Source organism: Lutjanus erythropterus, chromosome 23 (assembly GCF_056507025.1).
Source record: "Lutjanus erythropterus isolate fLutEry1 chromosome 23, fLutEry1.hap2, whole genome shotgun sequence".
In the NCBI taxonomy this organism is placed as follows: domain Eukaryota; kingdom Metazoa; phylum Chordata; class Actinopteri; order Lutjaniformes; family Lutjanidae; genus Lutjanus; species Lutjanus erythropterus.
The window spans coordinates 23,660,226-23,680,689 of NC_139339.1; the positions used below are offsets into that span (position 1 = coordinate 23,660,226).

The 20,464-nt window shown below is 38.7% G+C and overlaps 1 protein-coding gene across 1 annotated transcript in view; it reads left to right on the forward strand.

Moving 5' to 3' along the window:
- Positions 1–2,545: 2,545 nt before the first annotated feature.
- Positions 2,546–20,464, forward strand: part of tbc1d14 (TBC1 domain family, member 14) — a 55,826-nt gene continuing 37,907 nt past the window's right edge. Inside the window, exons 1-2 of the mRNA XM_084711762.1 lie at positions 2,546–3,036; positions 8,430–9,180. Coding sequence (XP_084567888.1) covers positions 2,988–3,036; positions 8,430–9,180 — 800 coding nt within the window. The 5' untranslated portion in view covers positions 2,546–2,987. The remainder of the gene's footprint in view (positions 3,037–8,429; positions 9,181–20,464) is intronic.

Genomic DNA, 20,464 nt, shown 5'->3' on the forward strand with positions numbered 1-20,464 from the left:
GAAAATGCAGCATGCAAACATCACACTCCATCTTTTTACGTTGGATTAAAACAAAATATTTTGGTTAAAAAAAAATTACAAGTGAGGTTAAATCAGTGATTGAAAGAATGTTACGACTGCGCGCATGTGTGAATCTGTGAGCGAATGTGTGCAAGAAATCACAAAAAGCACTTACATGGGAGTTGAAAGGAATGCATCACACCTTTCTCCATTTAATTCTTCCATTTTGATAGGCCGTGTTTTAAAAAAAATAAAAAAAAAATCAACAAGTGTGACGAGAAAATGCATTCAGTGAGGGTATATGCATTTGGAACGACACTGAAAGAAAGGGTCGCAGAGTTTCGATTGCACTGTGGTCTGAAGAACATATCCAGCACTGAAAACTTGAGTTTTCCTCGTCTTTTCATTCCCACCTAGATGCTCCTTCACCCACCCCGTCTCCTCTACGTTCCTAAATCCCATCTGTCCCGAGTAGCTCTGTTGTTCTAATTTCATGTACACCCTGAGTAAATTATTTTGTTTCATTGTGGATTTTCTTAACATCTAATAAAGGAATAAACCAAACCTCAGCCTGTGAAATTCCTTGTCTTTTTCTTCTCTTTTTTATTCGGTGGTGAAGCAGCTGAACATTTGAAAACCACATCCTCATTGTGACACTAGAGGGCAGGATGAGGACGCTGTAGGAGGAACAGCCTGCTGCTTCATTAGTCAGATCACAGAACAAGTTTTGGTCATTGATTTCTGCAGATGCTCAATACAACCTTAATGAGAGCTTTAAACATTTTAAGAATTAATCATTGATAAAGTCACTCAAGAGACAAAAATGGCTGTACGCTGTTTGGGCACTACAGCATCCATCTAATAGATTGTAAAGGAAAAAATATTACTGTTACTTTTGCACTAATTGGGCTGTGTATAATATTTTTGGCCATTTTGTGGTCTTGGGGTTCCATAACTGACATGTCTTGATATATGAGCATCTATATTGGAAATAGAGATATTTTGTGTGATCTGGTTCCACTTAGAGGAGCAAAGTAAGTCTTTTGTGGTTGGAATTAAATTTCCTTTGCACAGTTTGGATACCACATTATTCAAACATTTCATCATGGTAAAGAAGTGGGGTGGGGGCACAAGATGTCACTCTTGACCTCAGACACTATTTGCCAAAAAAAAAAAGTCACCATGTTTATTGGGTGTAGTCGCCCATTACTTAAATATTTTCTGTACTTTATTACTCTTTTGTTTGTCTCCCATGAAACACATTTAACTGTACAAAAAGTGATGTATAACTCAAGTTTGCTGGATTTAATTTTATTGGAACAGACATGCAAGGACCTGGTATGTGGTTTCCAGTCTATGGCATTTTTACTGCCAAATCAAATATTCCTGTATGGAAAAAAAGATATAATGAATAAGATAATAATCAAGCAGGAAGGAGTATAAATAATAAAATAAGTTATGAGGTCTGCACTTTTTTGGAGTGTGTAAAAAAAGTCACCATGTTTATTGGACGTAGTAGTCCCATCATTTAACTGTATTTCTACTTTTCTTAATGCTTTTTTTGTTTGTTACCTATTTGATACATTTAACCTATCAAGGAAGCTGTATAAATAAAGTTTGACTGAATTTTATTAAACAGGCTTGTCAGGACCTGGAATTTGGGTTTCAGGCAATGTGGCATTTTTGATGAGCAAAAAATATTAAAAGTAAAAATAAAAATAGTAATAATAATAATAAAAAAACATCCATGCAGAAAACACCATTGTGGAATTTGACAAAACAAACAAACAAACAAAAAAAAAACACTTAACAGTCATCACTTAACTGTATTTCTATTTTCTTAATACTCAAAATACTTTTTTTTATTTATTTATTTATTTATTCTGTCACCCATAAAAACATTTAATGGATTTGATTGTTTGAATTTTATTAAACAGGAACCAGAAATATAGGTTTAAGACAATATGGCATTTTTACTGCCCCTAAACTATAAATAAATAAGTCATTAAAAAACATTAAAAAACAATATCTATGCATCAAATCCAATTTTTGAGTTAGCCAGAAAAAAAAAGGTTTGGTGAATTGGGAACTGGAATATAGGGACATAGATATACAAAATGGCATTTTTACTGCCAAATAAAATAATAAATAATAAACAAAAAAATAATATAAATAAATAAATAATAATAATAAAAAATGTAACTATATAACTAATATCGCTACAGAAATCCCTATTTTGGAGTCTGAAAATGGAAACAGTTGTTATTATAAAATTAAAATTACAATATTTTTAACTATACTGACAGTAAAAATACATAAAAAATCTCATGTCGCAGCTGCAGTTGTGGGGAATGAACTTTTCTAAGAAAAACGTCCTCATAACGTCAGTGTGGTCGGTGCTCAGGTCGCGTGGGTCGATTATTAATGCCTTCAGGTCCAGACAGGTGAATCCATCGACAGTGAGCATTTCTTGACTCGATTACACCGCACTCACGGCACAAGTTTGTTTTAAAATGGCGGCGGAAACGTCGAGACAGGTATGAAATGTTAACGATACCGGATAAACTTGTGAAATGTGCTTGTTGGTATAATTCGCTGAGCACCAGGGAAGTGTGTCCTCTCGTGTAGTGATGCTGTGACAGAAACAAACATGTCGATCGCATTTTAACTTAATTTATCTGCACTTGAGGAAGCGCTGGTGAAATCAGTGAGTTGGCGTCAGCAGCAAGTGCACTTGGCAAGCAAGTCCCTGTTCGAGTGCTCGACGTGGTGTTTATGTTTACCAGCCGCCTTCTCTTTTCATGCTGAGGTGAATTTGTGTGTTTGTCCCGACAAGTGACCTTCCACCGGTGCTGTTTGTGTACACCGAGCTGCGTTGAGGCGGCAGGGAAGTGATGGTGGTACAGCAGCAGTAGTCACAGCATCATCATGGACCGCCCCGGTCGCCGGCGGCTACCTGCCACCCACCTGTAGCATCCACCGGCAGCATGGCGAACACGACCCTCGGTACCCAGGAGCGGAGAGACAGCCAATGTGGTAGGTGGCACGATGTGCTGTCACAACTCTCCTCTGTTTTTTATCATCACGGTTTCACACACTTAAACTCTGCCCTGATACTGCGTGTGCGGCTCCCCCAGGTAACATCACAAGTCACCCCAAACTGCATTCAGAAATGTGCGAAGTTAAACACGACCTCGAATATTGTAAATCTATACAGCTCATAAATCATGACAAATAGCATTTTGTGAATTATTCAGAGCTAGTCTTCAATTCGGCATACATTTAAAATATCAAAGGTGAGATAAAACTTGAACTTTAAATCAAACTGCATAAAATATATTTGAAGTGAATTACGACCTCTAATATTGCAAATTCATACAGTTATAAACCATGACACGTTGCTTTTTGCGAATTGTTTAAATACACTCTTCAATTCGGCATGCATATAATATACCGAAGGGAAGATAACTTTAAAAGTTTAGCCTTTGAAACTGTTTTAGGATACCTCAAATTTAGTAAATTTATACAGCTAATAAACCATGACACTTTTTGTGAATTATTTTAACCCAGTCTTATATTTCGCATACATTTAATGTACCAAAGGTGAGATAAAACTTTAAACCAAATAGCATAAAAATGTTTGAATTTAAATACAACCTTGAATATTGTTAATTTATACAGCTAATAAACCATGACATGCAGCATTTTGTGAATTATCTTCAGTTCAGCATCTATTACATGAAAGGTCAGATTAAATTTATGCTTTTAACTAAATTGCATTTGAAAATATTTAAATTTTAATACAGCTTTGAATATTATTAATTTATACAGCTAATAAACTCTGGCATGAAGCATTTTATGAATTGTTAAAGCCAGTTTTCAATTCAGCACATATTTAAAACACCAAGCTCAGATAAAATTTGAACTTTAGGACTTGTTCATTGCTCACCACCTTCCTGCTAGATGGATTTGTAAGTCTACCATATCTAGGAAGTGGTTCTAAACATTAAAAATGTAATGGAATTAAATTTTCAATGCGTTAAAAAAAAAAAATACAGCTGAACTTAAGAGTCATGTGCCTTGTATTATATGCATCACACCATGCATTCCAGTCTTTGACTGAAGAAGTGACCCTTAGAAATGTGTATTGTTCCTTAAACCAAAGAGAACCACTTTATTAGAAAGCATTTGCCCACAATTCTGAAGCTGTGATGTTATCCTACCTGAGATGAAAGTCATGTTGCATTTCCTCATGGTGCCTGTTATTATTATCTATAATATCAAGACTCACAGAACCAGATTTGTGTGTGTTCACAAATGGGTGGTGCTCTTAATTAGACAATAGCAGCTGCCTCAGTGTTAATCAGGACTTATAAAAGCAACAGCATGCATGTCTGTGTTGGTGTGGCCTCACATTTCACTGCTAATATGTTGCTTATAATGCTTAGTGCTTAAAACCTCATGAGTGACGTTGCTTTTTTATTGTAATATAATGCTTTCCAAACATGGGCGGCAGTTTTTCCACAGTGCATGGTAATAACGAAAGTGAGTTTGTCCAGATTGTACCATTTATCGGCGACCTCTGCTTGTAGATTATTTCCACAGTGGCACAGGAACAACCTGTTGCAGTGTTTTTGGACAAAGTCTACCAGGCTCACATGACAACCTGCAGGTCAGGGTTTAGAGCTTGGGTAAGAATCTGGCTTTGGAAACCATTAGGCTGTGTGTGAGGATTTCCTGTTCCAGCTGCCTGTTTGTTTGACCCTATTTTACATGTCTTTACAAAAAGACACTAGAAACTATTCACTGTTGAAATACGAAACGCCTCCACACGCAGCTACAACAACTGCACTGTGATGTTTGTGAGCTGTCAGATGTTTCCAAAATAGAGCTGCAACAATTAATTGATGAAACTATTATGAATCAATTATTAAATGAATCTTTGATCATTGCAAAAAATGTTCAATTGCTCTGATTTCAGCTTCTTAAATGTGAATATTTCCTGGTTTCTTTACTCCTTCAAACTGAATATCTTTGGGTTGTGGACAAAACAAGACTGTCGAGGATGTCATCTGGGACTTTGGTAAACAATAATCAATATTTTTCACAATTTGATGGACCAAACAACTAATGGATTAATAAAGAAAATGATCGGCAGTGTGTCTTGACGTATGTATGTGTACTTCACACGTTTGGACTTCATCAATAATGAGAATAATTGTTACACAAACAATTTGAAAAATATTTTTCAACTGACAAGATTGTGACAGGATTAATTAATCTAGAAAATGATCGACTGATTAATCGACAGCAGGAATAATCATTAGTTTTGGCCTTAATCTGAAGCAACAAGGCTTCCTGAAACTCTAACTGTGTGACAGTCGGGGTGTGAACGTCTCTGTCTGTGAGAGTCAGGAGCTCAGTGAATGCAGCCTGAGAGCTTAGACACGCTAGCTTTAGCTTAGCCTCCCAGCTGGTGTTAAACCCCTGGTGTCGCCCTGCTGGGGCCCTCTTCACGTTACAGCACGGACTCCAGTTACAGCCTGGTTACTGTGGGATTAGTTTTCGCCTCTCGAGGCTTCCACGCCCATTTTATCTGATGCCCTCGTTAATTAAAAGGACGCCTAGTTTTTTTTTTTTTTTTTTTTTTTTTTAATCAATCATCACTTAGTCTATAAAATATCAGAAAATTGTGAAAAATGCCATTACAGTCAGGGTTGGATTAACTGCCAACGTGGTCCTGGGTCTAAAATGAGCTCTCTGACCCTGTTGACCTCCAACTTTTACCCTCCCTCTCTCTGCATTTTGTATGTAGTATGAGGAAAGTCTAAATAGTTTGTGCTTGACCAAAATATCAATTGGCTGATAACAGACTATCACATCTACATCCGTCTGTTTTATCGGCAGAGCTGACGAAACACTCAGTTCTCTTTAATAATTGAATAATGTCTTTCAAATTAGACCTTTTTTCAATTTAATAAAAAAATAAAAATAATTCAGTGCCCCGCTTGGGACAAATATTGTTCATAAGGATTTACAAAATGAGTTTATCAAATAATAAAAACTGTAATCACTGGGACAAGAGTTTGATCTTTTAAAATATATTTTCCAGCATAATTGAAGAGTAAAAATCAAAACCCTCTCAAATTAAAGGTTTATCCCGGTTTTCAAGAATGGTTGATATATCAATACCAGAATTTTTTATATCAGCGTTGGTCCTAAAACTCCATTTGACTGGCATGTATTTAAATAATGTGCATCATGGAAGAAGAGATAATCTGAGACAAAAAAAGGTTCAGATCTAAAGAGTCGGAGGAGACCTTAATATGATGTAATAACACAGGTGCCACCTTTATATTATGCTTTCATGGTGTGTATAATATTGCTAAACAAATCAGTAATTACTTAAACACACTAATTGGCAGATGGTGAACCCCTCTGGTCCCACAGCCTTGATCACACTTCCCCAAAGCCCAAGCTGACGTCTTCACATGACCTTTTTCTTTTCTCTGTTTTTTTCAACCAACAGTCCATAACCTGACAACATTCAGTTTTAAGTTCTATAAAACTGAGCAGTGTATCCATAAGGTTAAACTAGTGAATGTTTGACATTTTTTGGTTGATAACTGGCCTTGTACAAAAATTAATCAGTTACCAGCATTTCAAACCAGAACAAACACTTCATTTATTCAGTAATGTTGCAAAAAAAAGCGGCATCTGAACCCACTGTTCACAAAATTCAGATCAAACTGTCAAACTAGGCAGTGCTGATGAAATATGGATCAACATTCTGTTAGTTCATTGACTATTTTGAGCCTTAAATATTTTCAGGAGTGTATTTTAGTGCACTGTTTAGCTGTAATGTGAGAGTTTCTTAGCAGCCCACCATGTTGAAAACAGATGTGGGGAGGACAGAGACGCTCCAACACGAGAACAAAGAACAGTGATGCACTGACGGAGCCTAACAGAAGTATTAAATGCAGCTCCTTCCTTCTGAACCAAACTGCTTTTAAAGTCTTCACTGCTCCCGGTATATTAACCAGAGCAGCCCCTCAGGGCCTCTGGGACTCGTAGTCCTTTTAGTTGTTCCAAAGTGCAGGACATAAATGTTTGAGGTAGCTTTTAGTATTTATGCCTCAGTTTACATTTGTTCTGTCTTATTATCAGTTTGCCACTGTGAGTAGATCTTTTTCACAGCAGCCACATTGACATGATATAGTCCTGTAAACACAGGTGTTAGCAATGAGGGTAATTCAGGTCAAACAGAGTCACACTGCTGATACTGTGCATGTTGGCTCTCTGAAAGGTCTCTGCTACACTAAAAAAAGACAGGACCTTAATAAGTGTAAGTAGTTACACCCGTGTTTATCCTGCTATTTCATATCAATATGGCTAATGAGAAAAATGGTCTATTGCGCTATTCTGTGTGAAAGGTACTGTACAAATATAATTTAATTTGATAAAAAAAAATATTTGCCTCACAGTTTCTAGTGCCTAAAAAGGTCACACAGTACCTTTCAAGCAGAGTAATAGTCAAAAAACAGTGAACAAAAAAAAAGCCACAAATCAATCAAAGATATTGTCAATAAAGCTTTTTTTGAAAAGTGTAAGCGAGGTAGGGAGGTTGATCTCCTTTTGGCAGGTCAGTCCACGGCTTAAGGCCCTTCATCTTTTGAGCTCAGGTCACACAAAGGCAACACACACAAACAGTTGTAAATTTATTGAGTTAAGCTGAACTTTTAAAATAATAAAACATTAACTCTAGGTTGTAGCAACAAAGATTATTTAATCTACGAATGGAGATTTAAAATCCAGTCAGTGTGTTTAGTCAATCAAAGTTTATGTAAACTGATGTAAACCAAACAGAGTTTATTAAGTATGGAGATGCTTGTCTGTCTGTCTGTCTATCATCTGAGTGCTTTTTGAGATGGAGTATAAAAGTATAAAAGAGAGCAGAGAACTTTTCAGCTGCTCTTCAGTTTTTAATCAAGCCTCGACAATATGGATTGCCCACTTGCCTTGTTATGGTTGAGACATGTAATAGCAATATTATTTAATGAATTTATCTAAAAACCAGGAAGTGAGACAGGTGTCCTCAGGGTATAGGCAGCCCTCTTATGCCTGATTCAATCATTCGACTTTGAATGGCAAACATTTTCAAAGAAATAAAACAAAGATGATTATAAAAGCACATTTGTATACCAATGTTATGAGTAGATATTGTTAGTGTTAGATTTTGAGGGCATTTTCAAATTGTTCGAAGTTGTGAATTCTGTCGCAGAACAAGTTTAGAAATGAAAAAGCAACCCTATATTTCAGATATATAAATCCTTAAAGAATACATTTTCAGCAAGAACTTGGAATTAAATTTTTTAGGACATGATTTGTCCCATAAAAATAAACTGATTGTGTCTCTGACTCTTTTGCAGGTGCCATTGTGGAGAATGGCTGCGTAGTGAAAGACCTCCCTGATCAGACCAATCACAACCACCATGACCCCAGCACCATCCCGCACAGCGAGTCCATCCTGCCCTGTTACAGGCCCTCCTGCTCCTCCACCCCCATCTACTACAGCAGCCCCCAGAAGAGCTACTCGGACCTGAACCAGGACAGCCACAGCTTGTCCTCTCAGGACTCCGGCATCCCAACTCTGGAGATCAACCCTCCAGAGCCCATCCTCCACAGCCACCAGCGCCCCGGTGACGGAGGCGTCGTCCTGGACTCCAGTCACGACTCTCCCGCCACTTTACCTTTGGACGATGATCCCGCCAACGCCATCCGCAAGTCCTCCACCTTCCCCCGCAGCGGCTACGACTCCATCCGCCTCTTCAGCCCCGCCTTCAGATTGTCCGCCACCACGGGGATGAGCGTCGGGAGCGGAGCTTTAAACCGCAGCGACGACATCTCCGTGTGCAGCGTGTCCAGCATGAGCACCGAGCTGTCGGTCTCCAACGAAGACATCTTGGATTTCACCGTCACCTCTGACTCCAGCGCCATTGTTACCTTAGAGACGGACGACAGCGGCACCGCTCAGTTCTCAGACGTGACGCTGTCGTCATCACCGGGAAACCCCAGAGACTTGTGGAGTCCTGTGAGACCGCATCCGGGGTCAGTGAGCACGGAACAGGAAGAGGATGGCAGGCAGAAGAAACTGGGACCTCTAGCGAGCTTATTTAACAGGTGAGTTTAACTGAGTTTAAGTCTGTGAGAGTCAGCATCACATTTTTTCATCAGTCAGACTAAATGTTAACATGACAATCATTTCATTTATTTTTATTGGCTTTAGTGATGATTGGATCTTCTAGTGCTTAAAAAAAGGATAAAGCCAACTGTTGTTGCCGTTAAGAGGAGCAATAGACTCCAAGAAAAGGGATAAAAAAAAAAAAAAAGTTTGGGAAAGAAGAGGGGAAAAATAGAGGAGGATGTGAGGACAGAGGCCCAGAAAATGTGAGAGAAGACAAGAGGAGAGAAAAGGGAAGAAGAAAGGTTGTGAAAGAAGAAAAGAGGTCAAGGCCTGGCAGTACTTTTGGAGAAATGTTAAAGTAATTTAACAGTTGATTTTTTATTATTAACATGCCTTTCAATTTTCCTTTAAAGAAAAGTTACAAAAATGTTTGTGTATGCTTTCAGTTATAGTTCTTAGAAAGTAAAAAAAAGTGGGATTGTCTAGGGCTGCACAATTAATGGAAATTTTGAAGGATCGCAGGATGTGCAATATTTGTTAAAGGCAAAATCTGTGTCAAAAACCGTCTAACTTTATGAATGTTGTGAGGCAGAGATGTCCTGTCCTACAAATCGGATTCATTTGGTACAGATTCCTGCAAAAAAATCACACCATAATCATTTTAACATGTTTTCAATCAAAATTAGAATAATGATGTAAAAATTATTACCTCTAATATTGCAAATCATATCACAATTGCAGTATCAGTCAAAATAAATGCAATACAGTCACTCTAGAAAATTGTAATCAGCACATCATTACTGATGTTAACTTGCTGATGTTGCTAGGGAGGAGAGAAGAAGTATGACACTTTTTAAATCGATATATTTATAATTAGCATCTGCACATGACATCATCTGGATATAACAAGAGGAAAAAAGCATCAACGATCCTTCATTTGTCATATAAAAATATTATGGTGCCATGAGTGAGATAAAAAAGGAAGAAATGTAGGCAGCTTCAGTGAGATAGATATCCCTTCTATACTTCCTCTCATCATAGACTCTTTGTATGAGGCCTTAGAGAAGTACACATTGCTCAAAGTCATGTTACAAACCTTGCTTAGCCAAGAGCCGCTGACCCCTCCCACCACCACTCTTGCGTAGAACAGCTCACCCAGAGTGACCCTCGCTTCTGCTTAACATGGCACAACATTAGTAAAGTTCAGCTCTGCTTGTTCTTGCCACAGTATCACTTCAGCAAAAGTGGCTCTCACTAAGAAGAGCTCGTCTCAAAGCAAGGGCAGGAAGACGAATGAACGCACCAGTAAAACCTGCTCCTTCACACATCAGAGGTCACCCATCATGTCCCGATAATACCCCAGATCACGCTGTCGCCATCATAGCTGAGGAATTTCCTGCAAGAGAACCAGACAGCACTGGCTGTTTATGCATAGACATTGGTGATTGGCACATTCTGGGGACCACACCACTGTTCTGTTCTTAAAGAGGACACTGGCTGTTACATATTACTTCCTAATTCTGTATGTGTGTGGTTGGGGGTGTTGTGCTCCTTCCTGTCAAACAGGTACATGTATACTGTAGACAAAGCAGCAGGAGGAAGTGGTGTTTTACCTGTCAGATACTGATGCTGCGGTCCCTCATCTTGTCTGTGATTACTTGCCAGCTGTGGACAGTTATAAGTTATAACTGGACACAGCAGATGGTTTGTTACACAGAACCATCTGGGAAGTTGTCCTTATAAACTGTCTGGAAAAGGGCAGACACTTTAAACAAAACCCCCAAAAAACTGGCAATCGATTTGATAAACCATATGTCATATGTACATATGTCTTCTAACGAGTCACTTCCATGGATGCTTCTGGTTTTTGTCACACCTTAAACCATGCCTGTAGCTGCCAGTAGTCCCTCCTAGGACGCTGATTGGCTGCCCCACTTTTGGTGCGGACACAAACAGATAACTTGAAGATGGATTCTTCCAAGATTGTGAGATCACACGAGAATCCAACTGCCTTGCAAGGCAAATTTTCATTAGGCACCCAGCATTTTTAAATACAACTACCGAAATACAAAATATAATATGAAAAACGAGAAAGAAAATTGAAGAACTGTCACCAAAGCAGAGAGCAGCAAGGTATGAGGTCAGACCTATTCAATTACTTTTTTAGAAGACACAGACTTCAGAAAAATAAAGTGTTTACATTTTCTTTATCTGATCTGTAAAGTTAGGAATTTAAATGTGTAAAACAATGCACCTTTTATTTTATATTTTTTCTCTAATTTATTAGTTTTCATCATTGGAAAAGACACATTATGTACAAAAGTACAGGAAAAACAATGCACTTTAGTAATGTTAAAGTTAAATTCAGACTGACTGTCCTGAATTCCCTGTGCTTAAACGGCCAGAGTTTAAACTCTTTGATAAAATATGTTTCTCTGTGCTTAAAGGGACAGTTCACCCATAAATCAAAAATACATATTTTCCACCTGCTGTGCAGTGTTATTTATCCATCTGAATAGTTTTGGTGTGAGCTGCAGAGTTTTGGAGATGTCTGTCTTCTCTCTAGTATGATGGGACTAAATGACACTCGGCTTGTGGTGCTCAAAACACCAAAATATACATTTAAAATATTCAAAACCTCTTTCTTGTCTCTTTCCAGAAATCATGACCAGGTTACTCAAGATAATTCACACACCTTGTTTTGAACAGTTCCTTGTAGGAACTACTTCCTCTCTGCCGAAAAATCTTAACGGGAACAACTGTAGACTATCATTACTACTTCCTTTTGTACTTGAAAGAAAAGTAGTTTTGACGTGAGACTGTTGAAAACAAGGTCTTAAACGAGCATGAACTTCTGGAAGGAAACACTGGTTTTGAATTTTTCAAATGTATTTTTTTTTTGTGCTTTGAGCACCACAAGCCAAGTGTCATTTAGTCCCATTATATTAGAAAGAAAGCAGACATCTCTATGGTCGATATCTCCAAAACTCAGCAACTCGTACCAAAACAATCTAGATGAATAAGTAGCTCTACAGTCCAGGGTTAAAAAATGCCTTTTTATTTTGGGATGAGCTGTCCCTTTAGCAACAGACATAACTAATGAATTGACTAATTAGTCTAATAATGAAATGATGATCTTCTATAAACACATAAATGTAAACACAGATAAACTTAGAATGTTAGCAGCGTTCATAAATAAGATCACAATTTTATCTATATATATATATTTTTTTCATACTTATAAATGATCAAAGGGCCGGGCTGAGGTCATTAAAGGGCCAGATTCAGCTCACGGGCATCCCATTGAATAGGCCTGCACATAAGTCAACCTATTGTTGGTGATCAAACAAAGCCAAACTAATTCGCGAGTTGCCACAAGACGCTTCATTAGCACTTTCTAATTACTCAGAAAAACTTCTTTAATTGTATTCATTTACATACAATAATATGTGGTTTGTCCTGGCTGAGTTAATGATGAATGACAATAAGTGATGAATAGGTTGAAATTGGATCGAAAAGTCAGCAAAGTTCATTGTTAGTTTGAAGTTCTTGAAATGGTCCTGAAGTTAGTTTCACATTGATTGGCCTTGATCACATTGAAGTTGCCACATTTCTTTTTTTTGGACCAGGCTGCTGCCGGTAGAAAATTCTTCTCACAGCTGCAACCTGACACCTGCTAGTGTTGTTTTATGACTTGCTTTTTTTTTTTTTTATGTGTGTGTGTGTGTGTGTGTGTAAGACTCAAGGTTTTCTTCAAGGTTGTAAGACCTAGAGTACTTTAAAACTTGTAATGAAAGCCTGCAATTACAGCGTAATAAATTTAAAAAACAAAACCAAAAGTTAACATTTTTTTTCTTTTAATCAGTGACAAGTACAGGAAAGGGGAGAGTTGACAGAGGTTAGCTGGGTATCAAACTTGCTCAACTGTTATTGGAAAACAGATGAAAAGGGGTGGGACTTGGTCACTTTGAACCAATTTGTTGGCAACTAAAAACCTCCAAAATTAATGACATTTACATCATCCTCATCTGTTCCTTGTTTAGCACTAATTAAGGTTAACATGCTAGAATGCTAAGTTATGATTATGAACATGGAAAACATACCTGCTGAAAGTTAGTATGTTAACATTGTTGACGTTAGCGTTGCTTTGTCCAGAACCTCTACCAAAAGAGGAGCATTGTGACTCCTGGCAGCTCCAAAGTCGTCTTATTCCCATGTTGTGTGTTCCTAAGTGGCTTGCTAATGTTAGCTATGGGTTTGCCTGCATTCAGGAATCATGTAGTTTTGTTCAGAGTTGAAGGGTGTGTCAGTGGCACAGCTGAGGGACCTCTGGGGTCAGTGTACAGTCACTGAGGCTAAGCTAGCTGTTGATGGTCAGTAAATGCCACCAAATTATAGGGTTGCCATCTTGTCTTGTTTTCTGTCTTTACAGGGCACATGTTCGATACAGAAGATGCCACGTGGTTGTGGAGCATCTGGGATTGTTTAAAGGTGCCTTTGGGCTCAGTAATGTCAGTAATGAAAGTAAATATATGTCATATGATTGTGTAACAAAGTGCTTTGGCTGCTGAGTAATCAGGAAAGTAATGTAATCACTTTTTCAATGAGTAATATGTGATAAGTATTTGATTGCAGTTTTGAAGTAACTTGCCCAAAACTGATTAACATTAGAAATCCATTGTCCATAACGCCTTTGTCACACCCTTCAGTGGTGGTGGGTCATGTGATGCAGCTCCTCTTCTTTGATTCATTTTCTTTAAATGTATTATTCTTATACTCGCTGAACCTGTTTTAAAAACGTCCCTGGTTGTTCAGAAACACAAACAGTTTGTTTCAGTGATGGATTTTTGATTACATAAGTCAGTTAGATTTAGTGTGACACATGATGTGTTAAATGGCAGTACCTACTTTGACCCCTCCTTTACCATCATCGTTATCTCTGTGTTCTTCCTCCTCTCTCACGTGGGGAAGTTACTCATTCTCTCAGTGCCCTTCAGACTCCTTCTCCTCCATTCCTCCCGTCCCTCCCCTCCCGTTTGTTAAGTCAGGCCTCTCGCTGCCTGTTCCTCCACTCTCTCACTCTGCCTGACCGTGGTGGCTGTGTGGGACTTGGCCTCCTCTTTGCAACTAAAACTATGGAAGTTCTGGGTGTGAATCTCGACTGAAGGAGAGCTTTGACTTCCACAGGAGTTTCAGCTCTCCTTTATTTACACTTCACTTGTTTGACAGCTCAACCTCCAGCTGCCTGGGATTTTCATTTAGTGTTTTGAGGTGACAGAGAGCAGGATGGCAGCCCCATCACTTCTTCTGTACATTGACAGGTAGGAGATGATAAACCAGCAGATGACATGGAAAGTTTGTTCTGTGGTTGATTTTTGTCTGTGTTTTGTATGCAAGTGTGCAACAGATTTGATCAGAATATGAATAATGTGGCTTTTGAGCTGGACATCCTTTTGGATTAAATGCAGACTCTCTGGATTTTGTCTTTTTGACTTAAACCAGCTTGAAACAGCTCTATGCCCTGCTCACTTCTTTCTTTTCTGATGGGGAAAAACTTAATGCACTCTGCCTCTCCTTGTGCTAGTTTGTTTGGTATTTGCGTGCCAGGTGACTTCATTGTTACTTGAACCGTATGAACCACCAGGACGCCTTATCACCTTATTTTCACACACAAGACTGAACACAAGCGTTGTGAAATCCTAATATTCTTGGGAGACCTGACTACAAACCAAAGCCACAGCTAGAATTCAACATATAAACATGCACCTCTGCCAGCCCTCTTGGATTTTCTAGCTGTTCCACTTGAGCACTCGACCATAGCCGCAGCCATTCAGCTGTCACGTTGAAGCACATTTGGCCCGGACTGAATGCAAATCATCTTCCTGCTTTGTGAACATTTGTTTGTTTGGTGGCCTACATGAACGATATGCTTGAAAACGTGATGCTCTGATGAACTGTCCAGAAAAATCTGATGTATTAAGTATTGAATGTCGAGACTTCAAGTCCGACTATGCTTCCTAAAGGTGCCGCTCAGTTGACCTCTGATCCATACAGCATTGTTTTATGGTGGCTCACAGGGTTACTGAAGTTCATCATTCCAAGTTCAAAGCCTGGTTACAGTTTATCTTTTCCACCTCAGTTTAGCCTTGGTTTGCTGATATTTGTTGGGTGATAAAGTTTCTTCTTAAAAGTCAAGATTAAATCATATATGTTAACAAATTTGTTTTCATGAATACTTGTAAATAGTCTAATAGTTCTTCTTTAGCAGATGCAGTTGGCTCCCTTTTGTGTGACCAAGGCTGTCGTGAAGGAATTGGCAAAAGTGTGGCATGCAATATATAGAGGTGAAGACCCTCCCCTTTTGGTGGACCACCACAGGACCTTACTTTGGAAAAAACATTGACTGTAGTCAACCACGAAAGACAAAAAATTGTGTGGTTATGTTGTTTGAAAGTTGCTTTTTGTTCACTTCAGGCAAGTTAACATGACAAGGAACAGCAGTGTTGGTGTTGAGAAACTCAAGACATTCTTGACTTTTAAAATTAGGTTTGAAATGAACAAAAAACATTTGTGGAATTTGTGGCACAGTTCAAACAAGATAAAAAAATATTTGTCTCTATTATGGTTCATATTATGACATCATAGTATCATATCATCTCTACTATGTATAGGCTATTTTTTTTTTTCCAAAGTAAGGTCTCACTGGGATCAGTGGAGTGGGAGGAACTTTGTCTCTCTATTGGTGCCATTTTTTGAAGTACTTTTATTTATGATAAATTAACAAATTTGGCACAGTAACACAAAGAGTAATCTTATCTTTGGATCTCAACTCACTTCCTGCAGTTAACCAATTTCTTTCTCACATTAAACTATATCATCATCATCATCATATTTATATCTGGTGTACAGCAACACTCACATGTACTTGCACAGAGCAGAATGGGCTTCCGTCTTAAAACAGAGCTAATTCTAGTTTAGTGAACATTAGTGCTGCAGTACAAACAGTGGTGGACAGTGACAAAGTGCATTTACTTGAGTACTATACTTAAGTACATTTTTTGAGTATCTGTACCTCACTTGAGTATTTGTTTTTTTGGAAACTTATGACTTTTACTCCACTACATTTCTAGGAATGTTGTCATTTCTCCTTACTTTTAGGCTGATCACAGCTTTGAAGCCTCTTTCATTCAAACAAAACTCAGTAATGGCGACGGCAGGAGAAAGACAAAATTAAATCCACAAAAAGCAACATGGAAAAATAGTTACAGCACCCAACTTACCATTAGTTAGCTTCAAATGAGGCTCAACATTCTCAGTTTCTCTTAAGTGTCCCTCAATATTACAACATTAGTCCAACATCGCCCCACCCTGTAAAACCCATTAGCCATGCAGCATGCTAACAGCAAGTTCCTTGTATTGCTTGTTGTTTCTTTTTCATTTTTGTTCCATTATTTTAAGGTGTAAAATGAAAAGGGTGTAGCCTCATGAAAAAGGAGGAAACTTGAACATAGTGGTTGTTGTGGTTGCTTGCCATCCCCTGTGGTTGGCTTGTCAATAGCACTGTATTTCTGTATTGCAGTTATTGAAACGGGCCCAACATGTGACCAAAGTATCGGCTTTGATCACATTACGACAACTGATAACAGCAGCATTGGTCATAAACTCGTTAGACTCTGATGAACACCTTGATAAGTGGAACTGAACACTGCAGAAAAAGCTTGTAGACCTTGAGTTAAGATTTTTTTTTTTTTGGTCAGTCCACTGGTGAACTGAGAGCTGATGTTTCCTTTCTTTTCATGTTCTCCAGATAGAGTTGAGTTGAGGTAATTCCTATATGTATATGACATCTTCCCTTTGCAGCTGTACACGTGAGTGTAAAATGCTGTTTTACAACTATCAGATGCCTCATGTCTTCCAGCATTTTTCTGTTATCTAAGAAAAGACAAATTGTTACGAAGCTGCAGGTTTTGCGGTCAGTGTTTTTCCCCCGTGCTGTTCTGAAAACAGCTGAATGAGATAGACCTAAATGCCACTGATAGAACACCATCAGTATATGTTGCACTGTGATCACTGTCTGTCAGAATATAACTGGTGCTGGCCTTTTAATATCTGTGTTTCCTCTCAGCTTCTTCATTAAACCCTTGAGTCACCAACAGAATGAGGAAATACCTTCCTCCTCTGCTTGTATAATCTTTGTGTACAACAGTATCAGTAAGGAGAGTGGAAAATATGCAGAACTGAAGTGAGACGTGTCACTATGAAAGAAACGAGTGCAGTGTTATCACTGGATCGAACATCATGTTAAAGGTGCTGTGTAGCCGTATGTCAGGGCTTTTATGAGCTGGAAATCCTTGAAAATGCTTAAAGTGCTTGAATTTGACTTTGGAAAAGATGCAGGAACCTTGTTATGTTCATTGCATGTGAGCATTTTGTAAAATTCAAACCTAGATTTAGGTCTGTGTTGAGTATGGCTTGTCACTAGCTTTGTTGGGGGAAGGAAAAGACAAAGTTGTTTTGTTTTCACGTTGCCATGGGAGACTGAAATGTCACCAGGCAAAAAAAAAACAAACTCTTTACAGATTGTACTAGGGAAATGTGGTTAATGTGTGTTTGTGGTGAGCTTGTCAGCGCGGCGGCTGTGAACAGCTGGTGACAATGTTTGACTTTGACCAGTCACACTGTAATGGACTGTTGTGTTTGTCTTGTGCCAGCCATGTCTTAATCAGCGTGTCTTGGTCAATAACTTGTATACATACAGCTTGATTGTTTTACACTCCTGATAAAGATTTTTTATTAAGTAAATCTGTTACGTAACACTTTTGGCTTGCTGTTAATGCAAGTAGCAGCATTTCTTAGTAATTAGTTTGTACTATTTTCTACAGCTGCAAACCTGATCTTTACAAGGATTGTAACTAGAGCTGCAACGATTAATCAAGGAAGTGATTATTAATTAATTGCCAACTATTTTGATAAGTGATTAGTTGGTTTGAGTCATTTTTTTAAGTAAAAAAGTATCCAATTCATCTAATTCCAGATGCTTAAATGTGAATATGTTCTGGTTTCTAAATCAGAGCTTCCCAATCCTGGTCCTCAAAGCTCACTGCCCTGCATGTTGTAGATATTTCCCTGCTCCAGCACACCTGATTCAAATGACCAGCTGGTCACCAAGCCTCTGCAGACGCCTGAAACAACCTGTTCATTTGAATCAGGTGTGTTGGAGCAGGAAAACATCTAAAACATGCAGGGCAGTGGGCTGTTTCCCAGCACTGGGAAACATTGCTCTAAACTGTAAATCTTTGGGTTGTGGACAAAACAAGACAATTGAGGACATCATCTTGGACTCTCAGTGGGAAACACTGAGCAATATTTTTCACCATTTGATGGACCAAATAACTAATGATTACAACTTGAAATGACAATAGGTGCAAACATGTGAAGCACATGGATGTACGTCTGTGCCAAGACAAAGACCCTTTGGACCCATGGTCATATGCTAATTCAGTAGACATTGCCCAACCCTACTGCCAATGGGACTTATAGATGGGATTGGTGGGGTGAGGGGGGGGGGGGGGGGGGGGGGCACAGTCAGGGCATCGCTAAAATGGTCACAGAACCTGGTGCTGCTGGGATTGGAGGCAGAACCCATTTTGCCAAGGTATCTGTTCGTGTCCTCACCAAGTGGTGCAGCCAATCAGGGTCCTAGGAGGGACTACTGGCAACGAGAAGCATCCATGGAAGTGACTCGTCATGAAGTTTGATCTGATTGGTTAAAGTTAGGCTGTGTTAGACATGATAGACAGATGGTTCATCCAGTCGCCTGCCAAGTATTTTTTTTTTTTTTTTTTGACAGTGCCTGCCCTTTCCCAAAAGTTTCTAAGGACGACTTTCCACATGGTTCTGTGTGACAAACACAGGTTGGTGTGTTGGAGCACTGACAGGGAAGCAGTTTCCCTGGTACAACAAAAAAAAAAAATCCATGTTTCATTATTTACAGAAAGCAGAATTCTAAACCAATCAGTAGTTAAAATGTCACATTTAGTTTGCTACCTTCCTTAGTATAATTTTATTAATGTCAAAGTCAACCAGAGAGATTGTTCTTTTTCCTTCATTTGGTCAAAATCTGATCAGTTTAGTCCTGTTTCTTGTAACAAAATGTATCCTGAGTGTAGCTATCGACATCATTATTATGGAAAAGGATGAATGGATTATGGGTAAATTAGGTTTGAACAAGTAATTAGTGAGCACAGCAGAAGGCCACATGTCTTGATGACCGCTGTCTCCAAAACAAACACAGGAGCCTGCAGCAGAGAATGCTCGATCATCAGTGAACGGAGCCCGTTGCTCTGATTGCTATAACTGTGTCTGCTCAGCGTTTGGCAGCACGTTCCTGTTGTCACTACCCTTCAGGTGACCCAGAGAGGAGGTCGAGACAGTCAGCGGGTGAAAGGTCAGATTGAGACGATTTGAGCAGTCGGACCTCCTTTCCACTGCTCCGAGGTCCACTCCGGCCAAGTGGTCCCAACACAACCCGTTTAGCACAATGGCTTATTGATGTAAAATACAGCAAATATTTCCTATTGATCAGTGAGTCAGAATAATTACATAAGGCAGTTGTGAAGGTGAATTGCCTCTCAATGAGACACCCGGCAGGATATGGACTGTTTGATGTTACAGCCCTTCACTCTGCCTGTGTATGTCACATGGCCCTGTCAGAGGAGGCCTTTTATTTGACCAGTTTATTCATGTCTTTTCACATCCATGCTCTATTCAGGCTTTTAATTAAAGCCTCCGCTAACAGCTCTGTGACAGCGCTGCACTGACGGACAAATGAAAGGAACTGAATGGTACAGTGAACCCGGTTGAAAAGAGGAAGTCTTTTCAGCAGCTTTGCATGTGGTATTTAAACACCAGGTGATTTTTTTTTTTATTAAGTTTTGAGTGCAGAGCAGAATCTAGTGGTGAGTTAGACTGGAAAGACCATACTCTTCAATGAAAGCAGTAAAAGTGTCTCTTCTCAGCTTTTTAGCAGCCATAATGTTTGATTTTAGCTGCATGTATAAACCTTGATTCTAAAAAAGTTGGGATGCTGCGTAAAACTTGAGTTAAAAACAAAATGCAATGATTGCAAATCCTTTTCAACATATATTTAATTGATTATAATACAAATATCAGATACTTAATGTTCAAACTGATAAACTTTGTGTTTTGTTAATATTCACTTAAGCTGAATTTGATGCCTGCTTTTGAACTTAGCACTTTTAACAGTCTGGATCATCCTTC